Source organism: Carcharodon carcharias, chromosome 12, assembly GCF_017639515.1.
Source record: "Carcharodon carcharias isolate sCarCar2 chromosome 12, sCarCar2.pri, whole genome shotgun sequence".
Lineage (NCBI taxonomy): Eukaryota > Metazoa > Chordata > Chondrichthyes > Lamniformes > Lamnidae > Carcharodon > Carcharodon carcharias.
The window spans coordinates 58768293-58792074 of NC_054478.1; the positions used below are offsets into that span (position 1 = coordinate 58768293).

Consider the following 23782-nt stretch of genomic DNA (forward strand, 5'->3'; position numbering starts at 1 on the left):
GGTTCTAGCATTCAATAAGCACAGTAAATTGTAGCATACATAGGAAGAAAGTAATTAAAGTAAATTAACTAAATAACATAAGTTAGAATGGTGGGACAGGTGTTATGTTGCAGCTGTGGAATGTGGGATTTCTTTTGGACACCTAAGGAATCCATGACAAACACGTCTGCACGAAGCATAGGCAGCTAGGAATTACAGATCAGGATTATTATCTGGAAGCTAAACTGCAGACACTGTGCAACATAAGAGAGGACGAGAAATACTTGGATACTTTGTTCCGGAAGATGATCACACCTCTTAGAATAGAGTCATCTGTTTTGGTCAGCAGTGAGGGACAGGAAGATGTGACTGTCAGTGAGGCAGGTAATGGGACTGAGCAGACAGTAGTGGAGGAGCCTCAGGCTTTGCAATTGTCAAACAGGTTTGAGGTGCTTCCAACCTGTGTGGACGAAAACGAGGTCTGCAAAGTGGAAGAGCAGGCTGGCCATGGCACCGTGGTACAGGGAGCCATTCAAGTCGGTGGGGGGGGCAAAAAGGAATGTAGTGGTAGTAGGGGGTGGTAGTGAAGGGGTTGACACAATTCTCTTCAACGAAGAGCGAGAGTCCAGACGGCTATGTGGCCTGCCTAATGCCAGGGTTCTGGACATCTGTTCAGAGCTAGAGTGGAACTTGCAGTGCAAGTTCTTATGAGGAAGGGTTGGACAGACTGGGCTTGTTTCCACTGGAGTTTAGAGCAGTGAGGGGTGATTTAATTGAAGTATATAAGATCCTGAATGGTCTTGACAAGGTGGACATGGAAAAGATGTTTCCTCTTGTGGGTGAGTCCAGAACTAAAGGGGCACGGTTTTAAAATTAGGGGTCGCCCTTTTAGGACAGATGTGAGGAGATTTTTTTTCTTCCAGAGGGTTGTAGGACTTTTGAACCCTCTGCTCAGAAGACAGTGGAGGCAGGGTCATTGAATATTCTTAAGGCAGAACTAGCAAGATTCTTGTTAGGCAAGGGAATCAAAGGTTATCGGGGTAGACGGGAATGTGGAATTCGAAACACAAGCAGATCACCCATTATCTTATCCAATGGTGGAGCAGGTTCAAGGGATCCAATGGCCTGCTCCTGTGGAACATTCCTTAGCCCTGTTAAGATCATCATGTGCTATACAGTCCTGTCTGTCAACCTTTTTGCCTGGCCTGCATGTGGTCACCTTTTCACCATCAGCTAGCACCCCACCACTTTCCCCTGTCTTTACGTCTGCTTAAAACAGTGTATCCACTATCTGTGAGTTTGCTGCATTGTTTTTAATAAACAAAAAATTTCCACGAAGAAAATTTAATTTATAAAATGCTCAAAAGTTCATATTCTTGATGCTGCCAGATGTGCTGAGTATTTCCAGCATTTTGTTTTTATTTACCTACAGAATCCTCCTTCAGCAATCTGCCACAAAAGGACCTCAGTATGTACCTATTTTGACCACTTATTCAAGTGGATTTCCTTTTATTCATTCATTGGATGTGGGCATTATTGGCAAGATCACCATTTATTGCCCACTCATAATTTCCCTTGAGCCGCCTTCCTGAACCATTGCAGTCTGCGTGTTGTAGATACTCTCACTGTGCTATTAGATGTAGAGTTTCAGGATTTTGACTCAACGGCAATATATTTCCAAGTCAGAATGATGTGTGACTTGGGGCAGAATTTTACAGTCTCCGCCAATGTGTTTGCAGGTGAAGGGCCCGTAAAATTCCTCAGGGGGCCTTCCCACTGCACTCCCTCCAAACTGTCCACAATTTTACGCTGTGTAGGTGAGGCCTAGGGTAGCCCGCACACCTTCATCCTAATTGAGGCCTCTAAGAGCCAATTATGCCCAACATAAGGCAATTTCCTGCCCGGCCTCAATTTTGAGGCTGCCAGGAGGCATTCAACAGTGCAGGAAGCCTGACAATCACCCTGCTCATGTCTCAGTTGTAAAGGAGAGGTCACCTCCCTCACAAGCCCCCTTTCCACATCAGGTGCCTGCCCCAAGGTTGGAAGCTTCCCCTCCCCACCTGCAGGTGCTCCCGCACCCACCCCCAGCCTCTCCACCAAGACCTCCACCCCCTTGCGCCTCACCTCCTCTGTGTTTGAAAGTGCTGGTGAGGAAGCCGAGGCAAGTGGCTGTAGTGCATCTTATAAATGGTACACATTGTACCCACAGTGAGCCAGTGGTGGAGGGAGTTAATTCTTAAAGTGGTGGGTGAATGCCTTTTGTCCTGAACAGCATCAAGCTTCCTGAGCAATGTTGGGGCTGCACTCATCCAGGCAAGTGGGGAGCATTCCATCACTCCTGACATTGTCTTGTAGATGGTGGAAAGGCTTTGGGAAGCACAGGAGTGAGCTACTCACTACAAAATACCCAGCTTCTGACCTCTTCTGTAACTGTCATATGGTTGGTCCAGTAAAATTTCTGGCCAATGGTAACCCCCAGGATATTGATGGTGGCAGGGGCGGGGTGGGTGTGGGGGGGCGGGCGGGGGGTGGTACTGATTGAAGATAATGCCTTTGAATATCAAGGGTGGGCGGTTAGACTCTCTCTTGCTGGAGATTGTTATTGCCCGGCAAAATGTGACATAAGTAAGTATTACTTGCCACTTATCAGCACAAGTCTGAATGTTGCTCCAGTCTTGCTGCATGCCAGTAGGGCTGCTTTGTTATTTGTGGAGTTGCAAATGGAACTGAACATTGTGTAATCTTCAACAAATATTCCCACTTCTGAGTTTATGATGGAGGGAAGGGCATTGACAAAGCACGAAGATGGTAGGGCCGAGGACACTGCCTTGAGGAACTCTGCAGTGATGTCCTGGGACTGGGCTGATTGGCCTCCAACAAACAAACAGCCATCTCCTTTTGTTCTAGCTATGTGTGACTCTAGCCAGTGGTGAGTATTCTCCCTGATTCTTATGCAATCCACTTTACTGGGATTCCTTAATGTCACACTTGGTCAAAAGCTGCCTTAATGTCAAGGTCAGTCACTCTCACCTCAAGATTTCAACTTTTCTTTTTGGTCAAAGCAAGAGTCTAGTGTCAAGTGGTCCTGGCAGAACACAAGCTGTGCATTAGTGAGCAGGTTATTGATGACTAGATGCCACTTGATAACACTTTTGACAACACCTTCCATTACTTTGCTGATTATTGAGAATAGACTGATGCACAGTAACTGGCTGCATTGGATTTGTCTTTTTTTGTGTACTGGATATACCTGTGCAATTTTTCATACTGTCAGGGTAGACACCGGTTTTGTCACTGTAGTGGAACAGCTTGGCTAGGGGCTTGGAAAATTCTGGAGTACAAGCTTTCAATACTATAGCTGGGATGTTGTCAGGGCTCATAGCCTTTACAGTGTCCAGTGCCTTCAGCCATTTCTAGATACTGAATGGAGTGAACCGAATTGGCTGAATATTGGCGTCTATGATGTTGGGGACCTCAGGAGGAGGTCAAGATGGACCATTCACTTCGTAATTCTGGCTGAAGATGGTTGCAAATGCTTCGGTCTTGTCTTTTGCGCTGACATGTTGGGCTCCCACATCAATGAAGATGTTCATGACTGGAAGCAGCAGGACTGCAGAGCTTTGAAATGATCTGTTGGTTGTGGAGTCACTTAATTCTGTCTTTGTCATGCTACCATGCGACTTCATAACTTCACCACTTTGGCACCTCATTTTCATTTATGTCTAGTGCTCATGCTGGCATGCTCTTCTACCCTTTTCATTGAACCAGGGTTGATCCTCTTGTGCGATGGTAATGGTGGAGTGGGGGATATTTCAGGCCAGGAAATTACAGATTCTGCTGCTGATGACCCACACAACCTCATGGATGCCCAGTTTTGAGTTGCTAGATCTTTTCTAAATCTACTGCTTTAGCATGGTATTAGTGCCACACAACATGGTGGAAGGTATCTTCAAGAGTGAAGACAGGACGTTATTTCCATGAGGAACGTACAGTGGTTACCACAATCAGATAAGCTTTTACAACAATTTGGTAGATTCATGCTCATTATTATTGATAGCAGCTTTTTATTCCAGATTTATTTGGTTACATAATTTAAATTTCCTGTTTCCACGGTGGGGTTTGAACTCATGTCCAGGACCCTGGAATATGTAATCATACGGAAACGTAATTGCTATGCTACTGTGCCCTAATTCCACTACTTAATTACTTACTTTTTTGAACTTGAACTTAAAGGGACAAAACAGCTTTCTTTTTGTAGATGAACAACATAACTGTGCTCCAGTTGCATGGGATAGAATTTTTCAGGGTTCTCCAATCTTCCCCCCTTTACATCAGTGCAAGGTCAGCTGAAACCCTGAAGAAATGGCCTCAAAAGGCTGTTTGCATAGTTTCCTGGGCTTTCTATTGATCTTTCACTGAAGTGATGCCAGGAGATCAGGAGAGCTCCTGCAGCAATGACTGTGGGCTAAGTCACAATACCCAAGCATTTTAATTCACTGTCAGGATACAGGATTCCTATCTGAACTGGTGTCCCTCTGGAAGGTCAGCACAAGGTAAGTTTTAAAAGAACTCAGATTTGAACTGAGGATTTTACACAGCAATTCACATAGTTTCCAAAATAATATCGATAAGCCATGTCCCCTGGTGTTACAATCATCCATGAAATCTCCAGTCATTATTCCAAGTTTGAAATAGGACATTTTTGGTTCCACACATTTCGCTATGAAATACCTTTAAATTGTTGTTTCCAGTGAAGAGTGAGATTAGGTTCAAGGATGAAAACAATCTAGCATTTTTCCCCTTTTACAATTTGAGTTGAAACCTCAGTAAACCAGGACACTGTGAAGTTGTCCCATACACAACCCCAAATGGGCAAACTCCCAAAAATCTGTCTAGGTTGAACTGCTAAACTTCCAGCAACAAGAAGATCAACATTTGGTGGCAACTCCTGGGACATGGAGTTTTTCCAAAAGGAACAGATGGGAAAGCCATTTTTCACTTTCCAACCCTTGAGAGGCAGTAATTTCAGAAGAGCTACAAAACTGGTTGGAGGTTTCCTATATCTGAGTACACTAAAACAATTGACATTCAATAACCCAATAGAGATGACAATGTACCTCTGGGAGCACTGATCTCATGATGGCCAAAATTAAGTGAACTGCCATGCTCCAGCCTAAGTGTCACTGCTGCCGTCACCACCTAGGCTTGCTTTAAGTACAACCATAGCACCACTCAGTGCTTGGTGGACAGATTAGAATAAGATAAAAGCATACTGGAGTAGAACAACTTGAGAATAAGCAAATTTATTGGAGATAAAAAGGACCACTTGGGCTTTGGTTTAAATATAACTTTTTTTATGGTAACGGCTCAGCTTCAGTTTTTAGGCTCCCTTCTGCACTGAACACAGCCCTGCAAAACGTAGTTGGGCTCTGTAACCTCAATTTTTTTTTACTCAGACACTGCGACAGTAGGCCTGGACATGATTTCACTCAACCAATGTGAAATTGCTTGACACCAATGTAATTTCTGGGCTCAGCCTAATTGACATAATCAGGGGTAATCTTTAGGAGTCTGAAACACCACAGGTTGGGAGTTTGCCCATTTGGGGTTGTGTATGGTGTGGGGGACAAGAGTTAATGTGCATCTGTATGAGTTAAAAAGCCTTTAGCAGATTCAAATGTCAGGTAACCATGGAAATAGAATTACACAGAACATCAGAAGGGCCTGCTATCCTTGCAGGAAGAAAGAAAGCCTCAGGTTCTCCAATGCAGCTGCAAAAGTGCTTCTGGATGAGGTTAGGCAGAGGAACGTGGTCCTATTTGTGATAAAGGCTTCTAAAGTAAGGTGCTGAGAATTTGTGCAAGGTGTTTTCAATGGCAAGTTAAGAGGAGCCAACCACTTTCCAAAAATGTACATCATAAGCATGTCTGCAATTTACAACGAGGCCTCAAATGTTGATAGAGTTCTCGATTTGTTTTCCATCAGCAGGTCATTGCTCTTTATATCACCAGCCATCATTTGGAAATGTTTGTTCAATCGATCTTATATAATTAATCCCACTATAAGCCACACACGGCATTTAATTAAAATAGAAAGCGTTGGAAAAACTCAGCAAGTCTGGCAGCATCCGTGGAGAAAGGAACAAAGTTAACGGGCTGCATCTTCTGGTCGGCGAGCAAGGGGCAGGGCCCGCTCGCCAACGTGTAAAATGACACGGGGTGACGTTGGGTGTGCATCCCAAATCAGCTGCCGGCCCGCCAAACTGTCAAAGGCCTATTAAAAAAGTAATTAAGCTGATTAATGGACTTGCCCATCCAGCCTTAAGGTTGGCGGGCAGGCAAAGAGCCCAGGCGGCCTTCAGAAAAAACATGAAACCTCTTCCATGGGCGGGATGAGGTTTCATGAGGGATTTAAAATTTATGTGAAATGTCTAAATAAAGAAAATTGAGGGGACATGTCAGGAATTTTTTTTCTGCCTTTGGTGAAATTTTGAATCTTGAGCCGATCTCCCTGAGGCAGCACTTTGCCTCAGGGAGATCTGTGCACTCTCTCGCGCGCATGTGCAAAAGAGTGCACTCCCAGCTCAGGGAAACCTCCCTGCTTGCACAGGGAGAGCACAGCACTTCTGAGCGGACTTCACGCTGGGCAGGCCTTAATTGGCATGCCCATGTAAAATAGGGCCGCGCCCCCAAGTGGGGGTGCAAATCGGAAACCCGCCCACTTGCGCCCGCTCCCGCACAACCCCCCCAACGGGGGGAAAATGCTGCCCAACATTTCAAGTGTAATACAACTTCTTCGGAACTGAGTTTATTTCTCCATAGATACTGCCAGACTTGCTGAGTTTTTCCAGTATTTTCTGTATTTCAGGTCTCCAGTATCTACTTTTATTTTAGCATGGAATTTAATTGCTTGGTACATGCGAACACCTGGATTTGCTGCAAGTCGAAAAGCAATTTTCAGTTCTTGCAATCTTTTTTAAAGAAGATATCCACAGCACATGAAAGTGCAACAGGATGCAGACTTCCAAATCTCCAAGCTCTCACCTTGTACAACAAGAGCTCACATTCATATAGTAACTTTAATGTAGAAAAACATCTCAAGGCACTTTATAGACAAATGAAGAAAATAAATGGGCACCATGCCAAAGAAAATGCCATTCTTACTGGTGACCAAAACTTTGGTGTAATGAGGGTTCTAAGGAGGTGGAAATTTAGTGGGATTCACAGATGGGATCCCAGGAGATCAGCAATAAACAGCTGAAGACCCATCTGCATATGAAAGATGAAGGGAAGGGATTAAAAGAGGCCAGAGACAGAGGACTGGAGAGTTCTGGAACGGGAGGTTGCAATGCTGGAAGTGACAGAGAGAGAGAGAGGTGTGAGGCCACAGAGGATTTTAAACACAAGGATGAGAACTTTAAATTTTAGAATTTGGGGTACTAAGATCAAGAGTAGGTGAGCGAGGACAGAGGTGACAGATGAGCAGCACTTTGTGTGGAATAAGGTATGGGCAGCAATGTTTTGGATGAACTGATGTTTATGGAAAGTGGAGGATAGGAAAGCAGTCTGGAGAACATGGAATATTCAAATACAGAGGCGACAATGACATGAATGAAAATTTCAGCGGCAGATTGGCTGAGATAGGGGAAGATATAGTCAATTTTATGGAAGTAGAAGTAGCTGGTGTTTGTTATGGAGAGTAAATGGGATTGGAATTTCAGCTCACCCTCATTCAGACTCCAAGGGTTGTAAACTATCTGGTTCAGCCTGTGGCAGTAACATAGGAGATCGCCAGAACATTTGGGGAAGGTTCAAATTTTATTAGTCTATCAACGTATAAAATGACAGAAGTCCAATGGTAGACATTCAATAAAGTATTTAATATAAAATAGAACCAGTTCATACATCAAAGAGGGAAAAACATTATTTACTGAAAAAAAAGCCATGGCTGACTAGAGTTAAGAAACAAGTTGGATCTACGTTTGAAGTGTCATTAGCCAACAAAGCTTTGGAACAAAAGCTGGAAATTGGGTTTAAGTCAGGTAGCTAGCTTCTTCACAGTTGGCACAGACACCATGGACTGTATGGCCATCTTCTGTGCTATAAATTTCTATGACTCAATTACTTGGAACATAAAACTAAAAGGAAAATATATAAAAATGACAAAAACAGCACAGATCCTGACAACTGGAAAGATACAAAGAACAGCAAAGGGTGACAAAACAGATAGTAAGGGCTACAAAAAGGGAAGATGAAAAGAAATTTGCAAGGGATATCAAAATCAACACAAATATTTTTTACAATAATATTAGGAAAAAGAGGGTGGTCAGGAGCAATGTGATGATAGTAATATTGTCAACGAAAATAAGGAAATGGCAGACATGTTGAATAATTTACATAAGTATTTACAATACAGGAAGAGATCAGCATGCTGGAAAACACAAGGAAGCTAATATTGATTCAGGCTCAGCGACTCACCAAATGAACATAAACAAGATAACAGTAATGAAGAAAATAATGGCACCACAAAGTGACACGTCCCCAGAACCAATTGGTTTCCATCTCAGGATTTTAAAGGAAGTGGGTGAAAACATTGCAGATGCCCAAGCTATAAGTTTACAAAGCTCTCCTGAATGTGAACTATTCCTTTAGATTGGAAAGTTGTGCTTGTCGCTTCATTATTTAAGAAAGTTGAGGGAGGAAAACCAGGAAATTATAGACCAAACATTTATTGTCGGGAAATGCCTAGCCTATAATTAAGGAAAGTGTGAATGAACACTTTAGCTGATCAGAGAGAGACAGCATGGATTCATAAAGGGTAGGGCATGCTTAAATACCTGATTGAATTTTTTGAGCAGGTGACTGAAGGTGATTCAGACTTCCAGAAGACATTTGATGAAGTCCCTCATAAGAAACTGTTAACTAAAGCTGAAGCCATGTAACTGAAGACAAACCTAGTTTGGAAATTGGCTGAGCAACATGAGAGAGTAGGGATAACAGACAGGTCCTCTAATTGGCAGGGTGTGAATAGTGGTGTCCTACAATGATCTGTGTTTAGGCCTCAACTATTCACCATGTTTGTTCATGATTTGATGTTGAAATAGAAAGCCACATATCCAAATTTGCCGACAACACAAAGATAGGCAGCATTGTAAGCATTATGGATGGAAGCATAAAGTTAAGTGAATGGGCAAAACTGGTAAATCACTATCAATGTTGGCAAGTGTGAAGTCATCCGGTATCATCCTAAAAGTGATAGAACAGGGCACTTTATAAATGGTGAAATGCTAGAATTAGGCCCAAAGAGACATGGGGTCCAGCTCTATACATCATTAAAATATCATGAACAGCTACAGAAAATAATCAAAAAGGCTAAAGGAATGCTGGCCTTATATCTAGGGGACAATATATAAGGGCATGGAAGTCATGTTTTTGCTATACAAAACCCTGGTTAGACCACACCTGGAGTACTGTGAGCAGTTCTGGGTGCCACACCTGAGGAAGGATCTCTTGGTCCTGGAGGGAGTGCAACATATGTTTAACAAAATGGTAGCTGGACTCCAAGGGTTAAATTACGAGGAGGATTGCACAGGTTTGTACTTCCTGGAACTTGGACAGTTAAGGGGTGACTTGATCGAAATTTAAGATATTAAGGGGAATAGATAAGGTGGATAGTGAGAAACTATTTCTACCATTTGGGGGAGTTTTGGACTTGGGGGCATAGTCTAAAAATTAGAACTAGACCTTTCAGGAGTAAAATTAGGAAACACTTCTACGTACACAGGGTGATAGAAGTTTGTTACTCTCGTCCACAACCGGCAATTAATGCTGGATCAACTGTAAATTTTAAATCTGAGATTGATAGGTTTTTGTTATCCAAAGTTAAGAGAAATGGTGCAAAAGCAGGTATATAATGTTCAGTCACATATCAGCCATAATTTCATTGAATGATGGCTTACTCTTGTTCCTGTGTTCCTTTGACAGGGACTGAAGACTATGGCTTCTCAAGGTTCAGCTCAAGGGAACTGCAGCTCTTCCAAGATTGGCAATCTGACTGGACAGAGGCTGTAGAAAGGCTGAGAAAGGTAGAGCGAGATTCCATCAGCATCCAGGCCAATGGGCTATGTCGCCAAAATATAGCACATGGATAAGGAAGAGAAGATTCCCTGAGAGTTGTTCTCTAAAATTTGCACCAAAAGAGTTGAAAATGAGAGCATAACACAACATAGCAACAGAACAAAGACATATAAAGGGCTGTGGAAGATAAATAGCAAAAAATTACAGAAAAAGAGATAGAGAATAATGACAAGGAGCGAGCAGAAAGTCAACACTCGCTGCAAGAAGCAGAAATCATTCACCAAGCTCTAATCAGCAGCGTTGTCCTACTTTAATATTTAATTAATTGTTTTTTTTTCAAGAATAGCAATTCTTTGATCACACTGCTTATGTAAAAACCGGAATTTTCAGCTCGGCGGGTGGGCGCGATCGGCGGGCATGGGAGTGGTCGGGAAATGGACCGCCGACCACAATCAGACCCCAATCCGTGATTTCATGCTGGCCAGTCAATTAACAGCCATTAGCATGAAGCACACGCTGATATAATCAGCGCTGCCTGGGAGTGGGAGGGGGGTGCGAGCGCTGAAGTCGCGCAGGCGCAGGTGAGTGTGGAATGAAAGCTCCCTGAAGGCAAAGAGTTGCCTCAGGAAGCTGAAGGATTTAAAAACAAAAAATAAAGATCTTAAAATCTGGAAAAAAATGCCCACATATCAGAAACAGTCACCTGAACATATACAACATGAAAATTCGGTCCAAACATTTTTTTACATAAACCTCATCCTGCCCTTGGATGAGGTTTCCTGAAAACTGCAAAGGCCGCCTGGGCCATTTGCTCGCCCGCCAACCATAACATTGGACAGGCAATGGAAAAGCCCAGTGAATTGCGCTACTAATGGACTTAATAGCCCTCTTAATTGTCAGCAGACGTGCTTCAGAATTTAGTGCATGCCCGCTGACCGAAATACCGTGGGAGTGCGCGATGATGTCGGAATGCTCACCTGACGTCATCATGCACTGTTTTACGCTCGAGTGTGTCGGGCATGTGCCCACGCACTGAGTAAAAAAATTCTGCTCCTGGGTTTGAAATTAGATTGCACTGCACTTGCTTTGCATGTATAAAAGAGGCAGCTTTAGGTCTAATATGATGGGTGGTTTGAATGCACTCAGTCTGTGTTGGAAATATATCATGTGTCATATTGTAAAAGCTGTTTCATAGGTATCCATAGTGGCACCTAATATAGCTGTTAGTTGCTTTGTACATACAAATAGGGAACAAAATGTCTGTTTGATGCTGCCATTGCCACATTTAATTGTACATGACCATAGCAAGCTGTGGTTAGCTTCTTCAGGTGCATTCAAGGTTTGTCAGCCAAACCTGCAGTCCTTAAAGGGACCACTACAGGCTGCCATTTGAAAAATAAGTTTGATTTTTTTTTACTTACTTTGTTGTGGAACAGTGAATAGCAGGAGCGATGGCCACTGTTCAACCCTCATTCCCCTTCCACCCCAAACTCCCCAGATCCTCATCACAACCTCTGTCTGTGTTGGACGATCTAGCTGCCTCCAGGGACTGGCAAGCTGCAGCTGGAGCCATAACTGGCACCTGCAGCTTGTAGCACAGCCAAAGCAGTTGACTGACCAAATTGTCATGGTCCTGTCACCAGCCCAATTCAGCACCTGCAGCATCAGCTGCACTAGGATCCATTCTAATTCAGGCATGATTCATCTTGCGGCCCAGTAACTTGGAAAGAAAACAATGAATGGAAAGTGGAAGGCGTTTTAATGAAGATAATAAGTGAGGTGTAATGTATATTTAATAGAATTTATCAAGGGAATAGGCAATATGACACATGAACTAGTGTACTTGGCATTTCTCCTCTCCTTTTTCCTCTATATTACTGGAAACAGTAGCGGTGAAGAATTTCTGAAAGGTTTGCTTTGATCTTGCTTGTGATTTGGCTAGTTGTTTATCATGACATGTGGCAGACCCAGATGGTCTTGCCTGTGTGCCAGGAATAGAAAGTCCTATCCAGACTACGAGAAGCTGTTGGTTTCAGGGATGACTCCAGAGACAGCCCCAGACAAGGGGTTGGTAACAATAAGCGTTTCTGGCCTCATGCCCCTGCTGAAAGCTGATCAGTCACAGTTACTGCTCTGCTCGAGCACAGACTAGTGCACGGCATTAAGCTCTCTGAACCTCTTAGATTTCTCTGAAATTTGTTTCCAAGCAGATGGTTATCACACCATGAATTGAGGACCTCAACAGCATCAACAGGAGCATTCCTGAGAGATGTTCCGAATGCACTCACTGACCAAGTGCCTGAAATCTCCTTTACTGAAGACTCACCATAACAGAACATAGATTCCTTGTTTTATGATAATGTCCAACAGGATAGTCAAAACTGTAAACTGAAAACCCAGTTCACATTATAATCTGTAAAAATACAAATATCCATTCATCCCTACGCCATATGAACTGGTGTGTTACAGTTCATTCAGAGATTCTGAGTTGCTCTGGCAACATGTACTTTTACATGCATGTTGTAGTCTGGAGCTACATTCTTTCCATCACATGGCTGACCAGGAATCACTCCTGCTCTTACTGCGTGCCACTGGAAGGATTTGCAGGTTGATGCTCAACCTATTTAGCCATGTTACAAATGCACTTTCCTTGGCCATCAAGTCATGAGTGGCGACTCAAACCCAGAGCTTCTAACTCAGAGGCAGGGCTGCTACCCACTGTGCCACAGGACCTCCTGCCTATAACATATCCTTCATTTAAATTGCTAGTCTCTGGAGGTTAGAATCACCAAGCCATTCAACAAGGCTTGTGATGGTGCCAAGCTTCCACTTAGCAGTCCTTGTTCAGCCACTCCTGCCCCTTCCATGAGAAGTAACTCACCTTGTAATTCCACCTTCTAAATCTGTGAAATCCAGCACTATACAAGTCTCTGGACAAGTGTCTGCTTTAAATGATAATGATGCTGAGTGATATACTGATGTTTGAAACTGAGAGGGCCAGCTTGCTGCTCTTACAATTTGAACAATGCCTGCAACAAGAAAAAGGCACACAAAAATCAATGTTCATAGGTAGGAATGTTGTTATCAGACAGAAATTACAATGTACGTTTTGCTGTACTAGACACTCCTTTATATTGTTGGGAGACATTTGCACAAAGAAGGTGGGTGATCATATATTATACAAAACTGGAGGGGATTCCTATCTTCCAACTCATGCTTCATTCTTTTACGTATATTTTTCCAGCTGACTTCCTTGCTAATGTCTTAAAATAAATCAAAAGATTTGGCCTGTTAAATCCCTCCACCCATCTGTTGAAGGCAGCCTTTTCTCTGTTAGAAGAATATAAATATATAAATTAATAAGCGAAGACTTTATGCTATGCACTTTAAGCAGCAACAGTTATATGTGAAGCTTAGCTGTATATAGAGTATCCTGCTGACATGTGCAGAAACATTTGACCGCTAACCAAATACTTGGTAAGAAATAGATTGCTTTTCAAATATCTTTCCAGCCTCACCTGCTAGATGACCTCCTATCGACATTATGTGATGGCTTTCCACACCTGCTTGACCATTGGGATATTGGTGGCTTCTTTTTCCTCAACTCCATAGAGCGCAGTCACCCATTTAAGACAGAGATGAGAAGTTTTATTTTTCTCTCAGAAGGTGGTGAGCCTTTGGCACTCCCTTCCTCAAAAGGCAGTGGAAGCAGAATCTTTGAATGTTTTCAAGGCAAAGGTGGATAGATTCTTGATAAACAAGTGGTGAAAGGTTATTGGGGGTAGGCGAGAGGCTCCAGTCAGATCAACTATGATTTTGCTGAAAAGCCGAGTGGCCTACTCCTGCTCCTAACTCATATGTTCACATGTATGTTCATATGTACAATGCCCTAGCATGATCCACAAATCTTGACCAGTAAATCTTAGTTTATGCCTTCTGTACTCCATTTCTTGGAAAAATATAACCACTTCATAGCTGGATGTGGCTGTTTACTTAGTTAAGCAACGTTATTTCTCATGCTTTCTGACTGGCTATTCAATTGCGCATTATTTTTAGCATTCCCCATGCATCTGAGCTTCCAAAACATGTCCAGTAAATCTTTGGATTCAAATAACTGCATTAAGACAAATGGGAAAATCTTTTAACAGTAGAAGTAAATTGTGTTACATACATAGGTTGCTGCATCTCTGTGAAGTCCACAATGCCAACATATAAAAGTGATTAATTCTACTGGCTAGCTTCAGATATAATTACTTAAGTATTATTAATAGATTGTTCAAGACTGGCTGAAATTACTATCATAAATGCTCCAGGATTTCTTGTATTTCAGAAAAAAAACACATCTTCTGTATTAAGGCCATTTTAAAGTAACATTTTCTAAATTCTATGAGATAAGACACAACAAAGAACACTACACATAGTAACATTTGCTGTGTGTTCAGAGAGAGATGGGGAGTGTCAGGTTTATCTTGCCTTTTACCTTTTCTTGGCTCACATAAATCAACCTTGACCACAGCTGTGGAGAAGACCACACAGTCCAAGCTATCTCCAATTGAAGGAGGACAGCATGGAGGAAGAAACCAACAGTGAAATCAAAGAAAGATAAAGATAATATTTACAAGAATGAAGTTTGAAAATTTGCTAAATTGTCCTTTTTGCACACTTTCACTTCTACTGAATAGTATATACTTGCCTTAGTGATTGCAGTGAAGACTTTTTCCAGGATAGCATTTGGCTGAGCTTTTTGTGGTCCATTTGCTTGAATTTTGAGGCCTAAAGCACACGGTTTGGCAATGAACCTGTGAAAATACAGATATTATGAAATGACTTGTTAAGTCAGGGGAGATGGTTGTGTAGGGGTAATGTCACTGGATTAGTAATCCAGAGGCCCAAGTTAATGCTCGGAGGACAGGGGTCAAATCCCATGGGAGCAGCTGGTGGAATGTAAATTCAACTCGTTAAGAAATCTGTAATTGAATCTTGTTTTGGTAATGGTGACTTTGGAACTATCATTAATCGTTGTAAAAACTCATCTGGTTCACTGATGCCCTTTAGGAAAACTGCAATGGTTCAAGAGGTTGGCTCACCATGGCCTTCTCAAGTACAAGTAGAGACAGGCAATAAATGCTGGCCTAGCCAGAGATGCCCACATCTCATGAAAGAATAAAAAGGGACACACTAAGTTAGAACACAAGCTGCTTACAAATTAAGCCTGTCTTATGATAATGGGTTACAAACAACAAATCAATATAACCTTACATTTATCTTTTAGTGAATTCTGCTGGGGTTCTAGAATATTCTATTTACGGATTGCTGAAAAGAAATATGTTGCCAAAGCTTTTTGCCTTGCACTCATCAGGACAAAATGTAAGAATGCCAAATTTCAAACGATCATAACTATTTATACTGCAGAAGAAAAGGCTGCTGATTGGTTGGCAAGTTGACTCTGATCGGCTGAGGCATTGCCATGGAGAAAGCAACAAGGTTCTCAAGCTACCAGGTAATTCAAAGAAGGCGCAAGGCTTGAACATATTCCTTTTGCTTGCAGAGAATGGGTCCCTGCATATGTTACTTCTATTAAGCATAAATGAGCCATGTTATGTGCTCAACTGATTATCTTAAATTGGTTGTTAGTGCACTCAGGGTTGTTCAGCAAGTGCTGCCCAAGCGCTAAATCACATTTAACAGTATATGTTTTGCTTCAGGTCTATGTCTACCAACAGCCAATCAGAGTCAACTTGCCAACAAATCAGCACACTTTTCTCCTGTGACATAAATTGTTGTGATTGTTTGAAATTTGGCAGTCTTGCATTTCTCCTGATGGGTGCAAAAGGAAAAGCTATAGCAACATGTCTCTCTTTTCAGCAATATTCAAGTTTGTACTGCCAAACAACTATTACCATGCCAAATATGGCACTGCTATTTTTCAGATAATTGACAATGAAATCAATTTATTAGAATTTTCCTTAGGCTTGGGTATCATGGATTGCTAGATCAAATCTTATTAGTTACTATTTGGGAAATTATTGAAAAATATCAACATGAACTGTAAAGAAGAAATTAATTCATGAAAGATATTTAGAGTGCCACAGTCAAATAATAAGTTTCAAGCCTGTCTGGAGTACAGGAGTAGGGATGCCCTGCTGCAATTATACAGCGCCTTGGTCAGACCACACCTGGAATATTGTATGCAGTTTTGGTCTCCTTATCTGAGGAAGGATGTTCTTGCTATAGAGGGAGTGCAGCGAAGGTTTACCAGACTGATTCCTGGAATGGCAGAACTGACATATGAGGAAAGATTGAGTTGGCTAGGATTATATTCACTGGAGTTCAGAAGAATGAGGGGGGCTCTCATAGAAACCTATAAAATCCTAACCGGACTAGACAAGGTAGATGCAGGAAGGATGTTCCCAATGGTGGGGGAGCCCAGCACCATGGGCCACAGTCTGAGGATAAAGAGTAGACCATTTAGGACTGAGATGAGGAGAAATTTCTTCACCCAGAGAGTGGTGAGCCTGTGGAATTTGCTACCACAGAAAGTAGTTGAGATCAAAACATTGTATGTTTTCAAGAAGGAGTTAGGTATAGCTCTTGGGGCGAAAGGGATCAAATGATATGGGGAGAAATTGGGAGCAGGCTATTAAATTAGATGATGAGCCATGATCATGATGAATGGCGGAGTAGGCTCAAAGGGCCGAATGGCCTACTCCTGCTCCTATTTTCTATGTTTCTATGGATGACATTATCAGAGACATGGGTAAAAATCAAATCTGGTTGGAGCACAAAATGGGAGGCAGTAGATTGGACAGCTGTTACACCCCATGTAATTTTCCTTTCCATTAATGGGAAACTCCATTGCAAATTTAACTGGGGCACGTGAATTCTGGACCCTGGGTCTGAAATGTGTGCTGGACCTCATTTCAAAGCAGTCACCATGGCCAGCTAAAATAAAGTGACCTATCAATTTAGATATGGCTCAAACTCCTATGCAAACTCTGCAAAACTAAATTGGTTATTGGTGTTCTTGTTATTAACCTATAAAATGGGTGCAATAATGATAAATTTAGAAAACAATTAAAATTAGCAATGTTCCCATAGTTGTAGGTGCTTGTAAAAAATTTAAAATTAATCCAAGCAATGGTTCAATTCTAATCAGTTGGTTTACTTTGCATTTATAAGGCTGGTCATCAATCACTAATACAGTGTTACTGTCACTTCATCGATATGTATTTACTCACATAGCTATAGCGATAAGAACATGATTATGCATAATTATTTGTGACAGGCAACTAGCCTTCCAAGAACAATATAAGTGAAGACTTACTGTCTTTGTTCAGTATTTGAACTGAAGTTGAGTGGAGGGAGAAAAGAATAGAGGATATGTTGATTGGGTGAGATGCAGTAAATGCCGTATATATAGGTGTACTTACAGTAGATGGTGGCTCATCAGCACCTTCTCAAGGGGAATTAGGGATGGATATTAAACGTTGACCATGCCAGCGATGCCAACACCCCATGAAAGAATTAAAAAACGAAGCCCTTATGAAATATAAGTACCAGCATAGGCTGGCTGGGCTGGTTGTGTACACAAGAACACAACAAATTGGAGCAGGAGTAGACCATATGGCCTGTCAAGCTTGCTCTGCCATTCAATACTATCATGGCTGATCTTGGGCTTCAACTCCATTTTCGTGCCCCTCCCCAAATTCCTTAATTCCCTGAGAGACCAAAATCTGTCTATCATAGCGTTAAATGTAATGAATTATAAACAGAGTTCAGATATATCTCGATATGGCTTACAATGAACAATGTAAATGCAATGATTCTGTGTATTAAGTTTGTCCTAGTATTTAAGAAACACAAATTCACTACATTGTTAATTTGTGTGAAGCTATTTGGAGTCAGTATTGTTGATAGTTTCTCAAAGGTTGCCATAAAACTAACCCTCCTAGCAGCCTTTATTTATAATACATTTCTAATACATCGTTCTAAGATTTCAGAATGATATATAAGAAAGAAGTGCTTCTTAAGCATGTCTTTAAATGATTACAATGCTAGCAGAGACCCACAAAACATTTGTGTTCAAATTAGTACTTTTATTGCAACAGTACAGGATTTCAAATCTTTCACCAAAGACTAACAGAATAAAAAGTTCTCACTCTGGAGAAAGCTACATAACGCTGTCCAGGTGTAATCATAGGCCTAGCAATATAAATACCAATCTTGCAGAGTCCCACCTTGTGGTTTGTTTACAGTCATAGTATATGAAAGCCTAATTGGAAACTGTGTTCTCCTGTGTTGAAAAGGCAGGCTTATGTCTGATGGACTCAATATTACTCGAGGAATAAACAGTGGACAGAACCTTCGTCCCAACTTCACCACGCGTCATTCTGACCTACCGTTCAGTGGGTGCACACCGGAATCAGCTGTGCGCCCGCCAAACTGTCAAAGGCCTGTTGAAGCCGTTAATAATCTAATTAAAGTAATTGTCAGGGCTGCCTGTCCAACCTTAAGGTTAGTGGGCAGGCAAAGAGCACAGGCAGCCTTCGCATTTTTCATGGAACCTCATCCACGTGCGGGATGAGGTTTCATGAAGGGTTTATAATTTAAATAAAAATTTTTATTAAAATTCATAAACATGTCCCAGCTCATGTGACACTGTCACATGAGGGGACATGCCTGAATAATTTTTTTAAATTCTTTTATTCAATTTTTCATGATTAAATGAATCGCCCTGAGGCAACTCCATGCCTCAGGGAGATATCTGCGCTCTTTCATGCGGTGTGTGAAAAACAGCACAGGCTCCAACTCCCTTTTCTCCCCCTGCTCGCACAGGTAGCACTGAGCACTTCCGGGTGCGTGTCTCGCTGGGCAGGCCTTAATTGGTTCGCCCACATAAAATGGCGGCACACGGCCGATCGCAGGCGGCGATCGGCTCCACATCCGCCCCCGCCCGCTCCTGACTGGCCCACGCAACAGGGAGAAAATTCTCCCCAATATCTCCTTGAAATTTGCTGTTATAATTTCAGCATCTATCAAAGAAAACAGATTCCTAACTACTGTTCTTGTTCCATGACAAAGTACTTGTTCAGGATTCAAGTTTCACAGCAACATTATATGTGCCTCTTCCTTGAGTCTAAGTTTGTACAGTGGCATGCTAATTGGAGTTAGACTATGTAGAAACAGTGGAAGGTATAGACTGATATCTTCTTCATCTATAAAATTAACATATTAAAATTCTTTTAATTCACCTGACAGCTTTTATACAACTGTTTCATTCAAATCTAGTGAATCATTTTAGCACAAAGAATATCTTTCAAATATTAAGTTGTTTCGAATAATTGCCCCCCCCCCACACGACCATCATCCCATGCCTTCTCATCCACCTCTCTCATACCACCCCTCCCATGCCATCCCTTTCTTCCAATCCCATCCCATACAATTTCATCCATCCTGTCCCTCTCTTGTCATTCTCATTCTATTCCTTTCATCCCTTCCATGCCATCCCAATGCTGCTCTCAACATGTCCATCCCCCCCAATCAATCCCATTCCGCCCTTCATGGAAACAATCTCTCCAGCCAGGGTAACTTCATTGCTGGGCTCCTCTTACCATCAGCTGTTTTTGTTCTCCATCATCCACTCACCACCTCACTGCCCCACCAACCCTTGCCAGCCACTCCTGTATCAGGTGCTCCAGCTCTCCAGTTGGCCACATGTCTCCACGTGCACAAGGCACTGCCCACTAAATAAATCCATTGACAGATGGACCCCTTAAACTGACCAATCAAAGCAGTCGGACAGGCAAAAATAGAGTGTTATATTACAGATATATCTGCTATAGTTAAACTTGCATTTCCCTCTTTTCATTTAGGGTACAGTACGATTTATTTTCAATCATACTGTGTATGAAATGTTCTCATTGTTTAAAAATGCTTTTTAGTATAACCTCTATGTACAAACTAACTTAAAATTGTCAGTCGAAGCTCACATTTACTTTGTTCAGTTCAATGCAGGTTAATTTTTTTATATTGCTGAATATTTATTTGTTTTCTCAATGCTATTTGGGAAAACTACTTTTTGTTAAAATACTAAAAATTGCCAATCCAATGACAGCTTAGGAGTGGCACTAAACAGAGTTTTAAAAGGGACAATTAAGAAACGCTACAATGTAATAAATGACTCAAAGCTGAAGCTACAAGTTTGATTTGTGAAACCAGGTTACAAAGCCAGTGCCAATGGAACACATGTTAGAGCTGATAGCTAGTGTTAGTTGTGATAATATTCAGCCAAAAGGGACAACCCAATTACTGTGAAACTTCTAAACATGCATTTTTTTCTACAGGAACATCATTAAAAAAAAACGACTTAACCCTTAAACTTATAGCACCAAGTACCTGCTTAACTTTAGACATTTTAGGTTAAGACTAAAAATAAAAAAATAAGAGTGACAAAAGTGGGAGGGTATTCGCACTGATTTCATAAGCATCTGTAACAGTACAGGGAGAATGAATAGAGAATAAATTGTGACTAAAAGCAGCAAGAAGTACTGTGGGTGGAATGAGTAATGAAGGATGTGAAAGTCAAATTCCTTTTGTACTTCTCAACAAAAGAAAACAGAAAATATGCCGTGGCATGATAAGGGAAGCTTAAATATTATGGTGAGGAGCCCAACCTAAATGAATTGTGATTTATTACAGATAAAAACGGGATATTAAGCTGATTCTCACTTCAAAATTGCCTCTACATTTGTAAATACTCACAATCTAGTTTCCATAAATGACATCTAATCTACATAACTTTAATAAACTCTGAATGACCTCTACACATTTAATAACAGAGGAAATAAATAAATATAGGAGACAAATCCAAAGCATTGATATTAAAGACCAGTGCATAAAATAGTTTGTTGCGATGGGAAGATACTTTAAGTAGTCATTATAACTAGGCAGTAATATCATGGTATTATTTATATATGTACATGTGTGTGTCTGTGTGTACATTGAGATTGCTCAGCATATAAATCAGCCTGCAAAAAGTTGGCAGAGAAAATGCAGCCAAAAAAAGTTATATGAAGGTACGGGAATCCATGGTAGATGTTACGATGAATTGACAGAACTGAATTTAGAAAATAATAATATTTCTTAAATAGGTGAGGTGTACAATAATTTCTGATTAATCTATGCAGAGAAACTGAAAGAATGCGTTTATTTTTCTTCTTTATCTTGGTGGCATTTTGTGCTGAAACACTAGGGTCTGAATTTTTCAGGCGGTGGACTGGCCGCTTGGCCTTTTTGCCTGCCCATCAGCCGTTAGGTTGGTCAGGAAGCATTAACACTTACAATGATTACTTTGTTAATGGCCTTAATAGGCCATTTACATTTCGGCAGGCGCGCAGCCGACTCCAGCATGCGTCTGCTGAACCAAGTATCGCGGGACTGCGCGATGACATCCGGACATACACCCAACATCATCACATGTCATTTTATGCATCAGGTTTTCTGGCCCGCCCCTGCAGCCGACTGAAAAATCCTGCCCTAGGACATGGAACACATTCCCATTTCAGGTATCCACTGTAGAATTTTCCCTGTGGACTTCTGAAACCCGTCATCAGGCTAGAATATGGGTCAGATGACTGCACTGCATGGGAAACAGTCATTCATTATGATTTTCCCTGGGGCGGTCAATTCATGGCCAGACAGTGAGTTCGCTGTCCAACTAAGGATAATGGGTGAGCTCTCTAAGCTGGAGGGATAACCAGAGGCCTTCCAGCTTCAATGGGGCAGCAGGATGCAATGGAAGGGAAGTGAGAGTGCTTCAAAATGGAGGCGTCCTCTCTCCAATTCTTTTTACACTAAAAAAATGGCTTTTGCAGCCGGGCCACTGTTGTGATATCATTTTAGGGCAAATGCAAATGTGCAAGAAACTAGAGGTAGAATTTTCAGGTCAGCAGGTGGCCACGATTGGCAGGCCCAGGAGTGGCTGGGGAATGGACCACTGAACGCGATCAGACCCTGACCACGATTTCAGGCTGGCCAGCCATATAACAGCCAGCCAGCCTGAAACGCACACCGAAATGCTCAGCACTGCCGGGGTGGGTGCAGGAGGAGGGTGAGCGCTGAAGTCTGTGTGGGCGTGGGGGAACGCAGAATGAAAGCTCCCTGAAGGCAGAGAGATGCCTCAGGGAGCTGAAGGATTTAAAGCCAATCATTAAGGATTTGAAACTGCAGAAAAAATGTCCACACATCAGATTCACTCACACGAAAATATTAATGATGAAAATTCTTTCCAAACATTTTTCTTTTTCTTTTAATTAATAGCGGAAACCTCATCCCGCTCTTGGATGAGGTTTCATCAAAAAGGCAAAGTCCACCTGGCAGATTCGCCCGCCCGCCAACCATAACGTTGGACGGGCAGTGAAAAATCGGCATCAATTGCTACTTTAATAGCCTTAATAGGCCTCCTAATTGCCAGCAAGCACACTGCCAACTCTCGCCCATGCCCACCAGCCAAAATATTACGCAAGTGCGCGATGATGTCGGGACGCTTGCCCGGCGTTATCGCACGCTATTTCACGCTCGAGCATGTCAGCCGCATTCCTGAGCGAGCAGAGAATTCTACCCCAGGATGTAGAGCAGCATTTGAGCAGCGGCAGTGCTAGTCTTGTGAATAATGATTGCTGAACCCATAAAGGAGGTCTGTCTACTGGGCCACCCTGTAACGCACTCTAAAATTAAACCAAGCCTATATACAGTTTACCACTCCTGGTGTGGGATTGGTGAATTTGTGTAAAGCAGACATAGAAACACAAAAGCCACCACTGTGGGGAAGGCGGATGGAGAGGCAGGGGTTACAATCTATAGAGCAGCCTGCAGCTGCTGCTGCACTCGGGCAGGAGGGGTCTCTAGGCCTACCTGTAGTGCCAGCACACCTGTCTGTTACTGGGAAGCAGCATCTCAGTAAGTAAGCTGACCCCTGCTGCCTGTGGTAACATGGAGGCCGCCTAGAAAATCCCTTAATTACTTGAACCTATCACCACCAATGCCCTATCCTACATCTGCAAAAATGGCCCATCCTGCCTTTAATCCCAATCCCAATCCCAACAGGGACTAAAAATCAAGTCCTCAGTGTCAGCATCAATCCTTCATAGCACCTTGCTGCAATAACATGCATTAATTGCAGCCTCAGAAAAACGCACTCTGATGTATCAGTAAGACTTGTTTTACATTTCACTATCAGCCTAAAAACCTTGGGCAGAATTTTGCCCTTGACAGGCGGGTGGGCCTGACCCACTTGGTGGCGGGTGGACAGCCGATTGCTGCTGCCGAAACAGGTTGCACCGCCATTTTGCACGGGCGGGCCAATTAAGGCCTGCCCAGTGGGTTAGCGACTCCCGTGTAGAACAGGAAAATAGTCGTGGAGGCGGGTGTGCTCAGGCCACCAGTTCCAATGGGGAACTGGCAGTCTGTATAAACAGTGGCCAGGCAGCCTGCTTGAGGCAGTGCACCATGGCCACTCGGGGAGAGAGAGAGGCTGCTCTCACAGGACAGGAGCAGGAGCAGGAGGAGGGGGGCAGGCTGCAGGAGAGGCCAGCAGGGGGCCAGTGTGCCCTTCGCTTCTCCGATGCATGCCTTGCTGTCTTCCTCCAAGAGGTGTCCAGCCGTCAGGATATTTTGTATTCGGAGGAGGAGGGCCCCCCATGTCACCAGGCAGGTGTAGGAGGAGGTGG

The 23782-nt window shown here is 42.5% G+C and overlaps 1 protein-coding gene across 5 annotated transcripts in view; it reads right to left on the bottom strand.

Annotated features, from left to right (window-relative positions):
- Positions 1–23782, bottom strand: part of cers6 (ceramide synthase 6) — a 319130-nt gene that overhangs the window by 210025 nt on the left and 85323 nt on the right. For all 5 annotated transcript variants that reach the window (XM_041201235.1, XM_041201234.1, XM_041201233.1 and 2 more), the window contains exon 2: positions 14749–14854. In XM_041201235.1, the coding sequence (XP_041057169.1) occupies positions 14749–14854 (106 nt within the window). The remainder of the gene's footprint in view (positions 1–14748; positions 14855–23782) is intronic.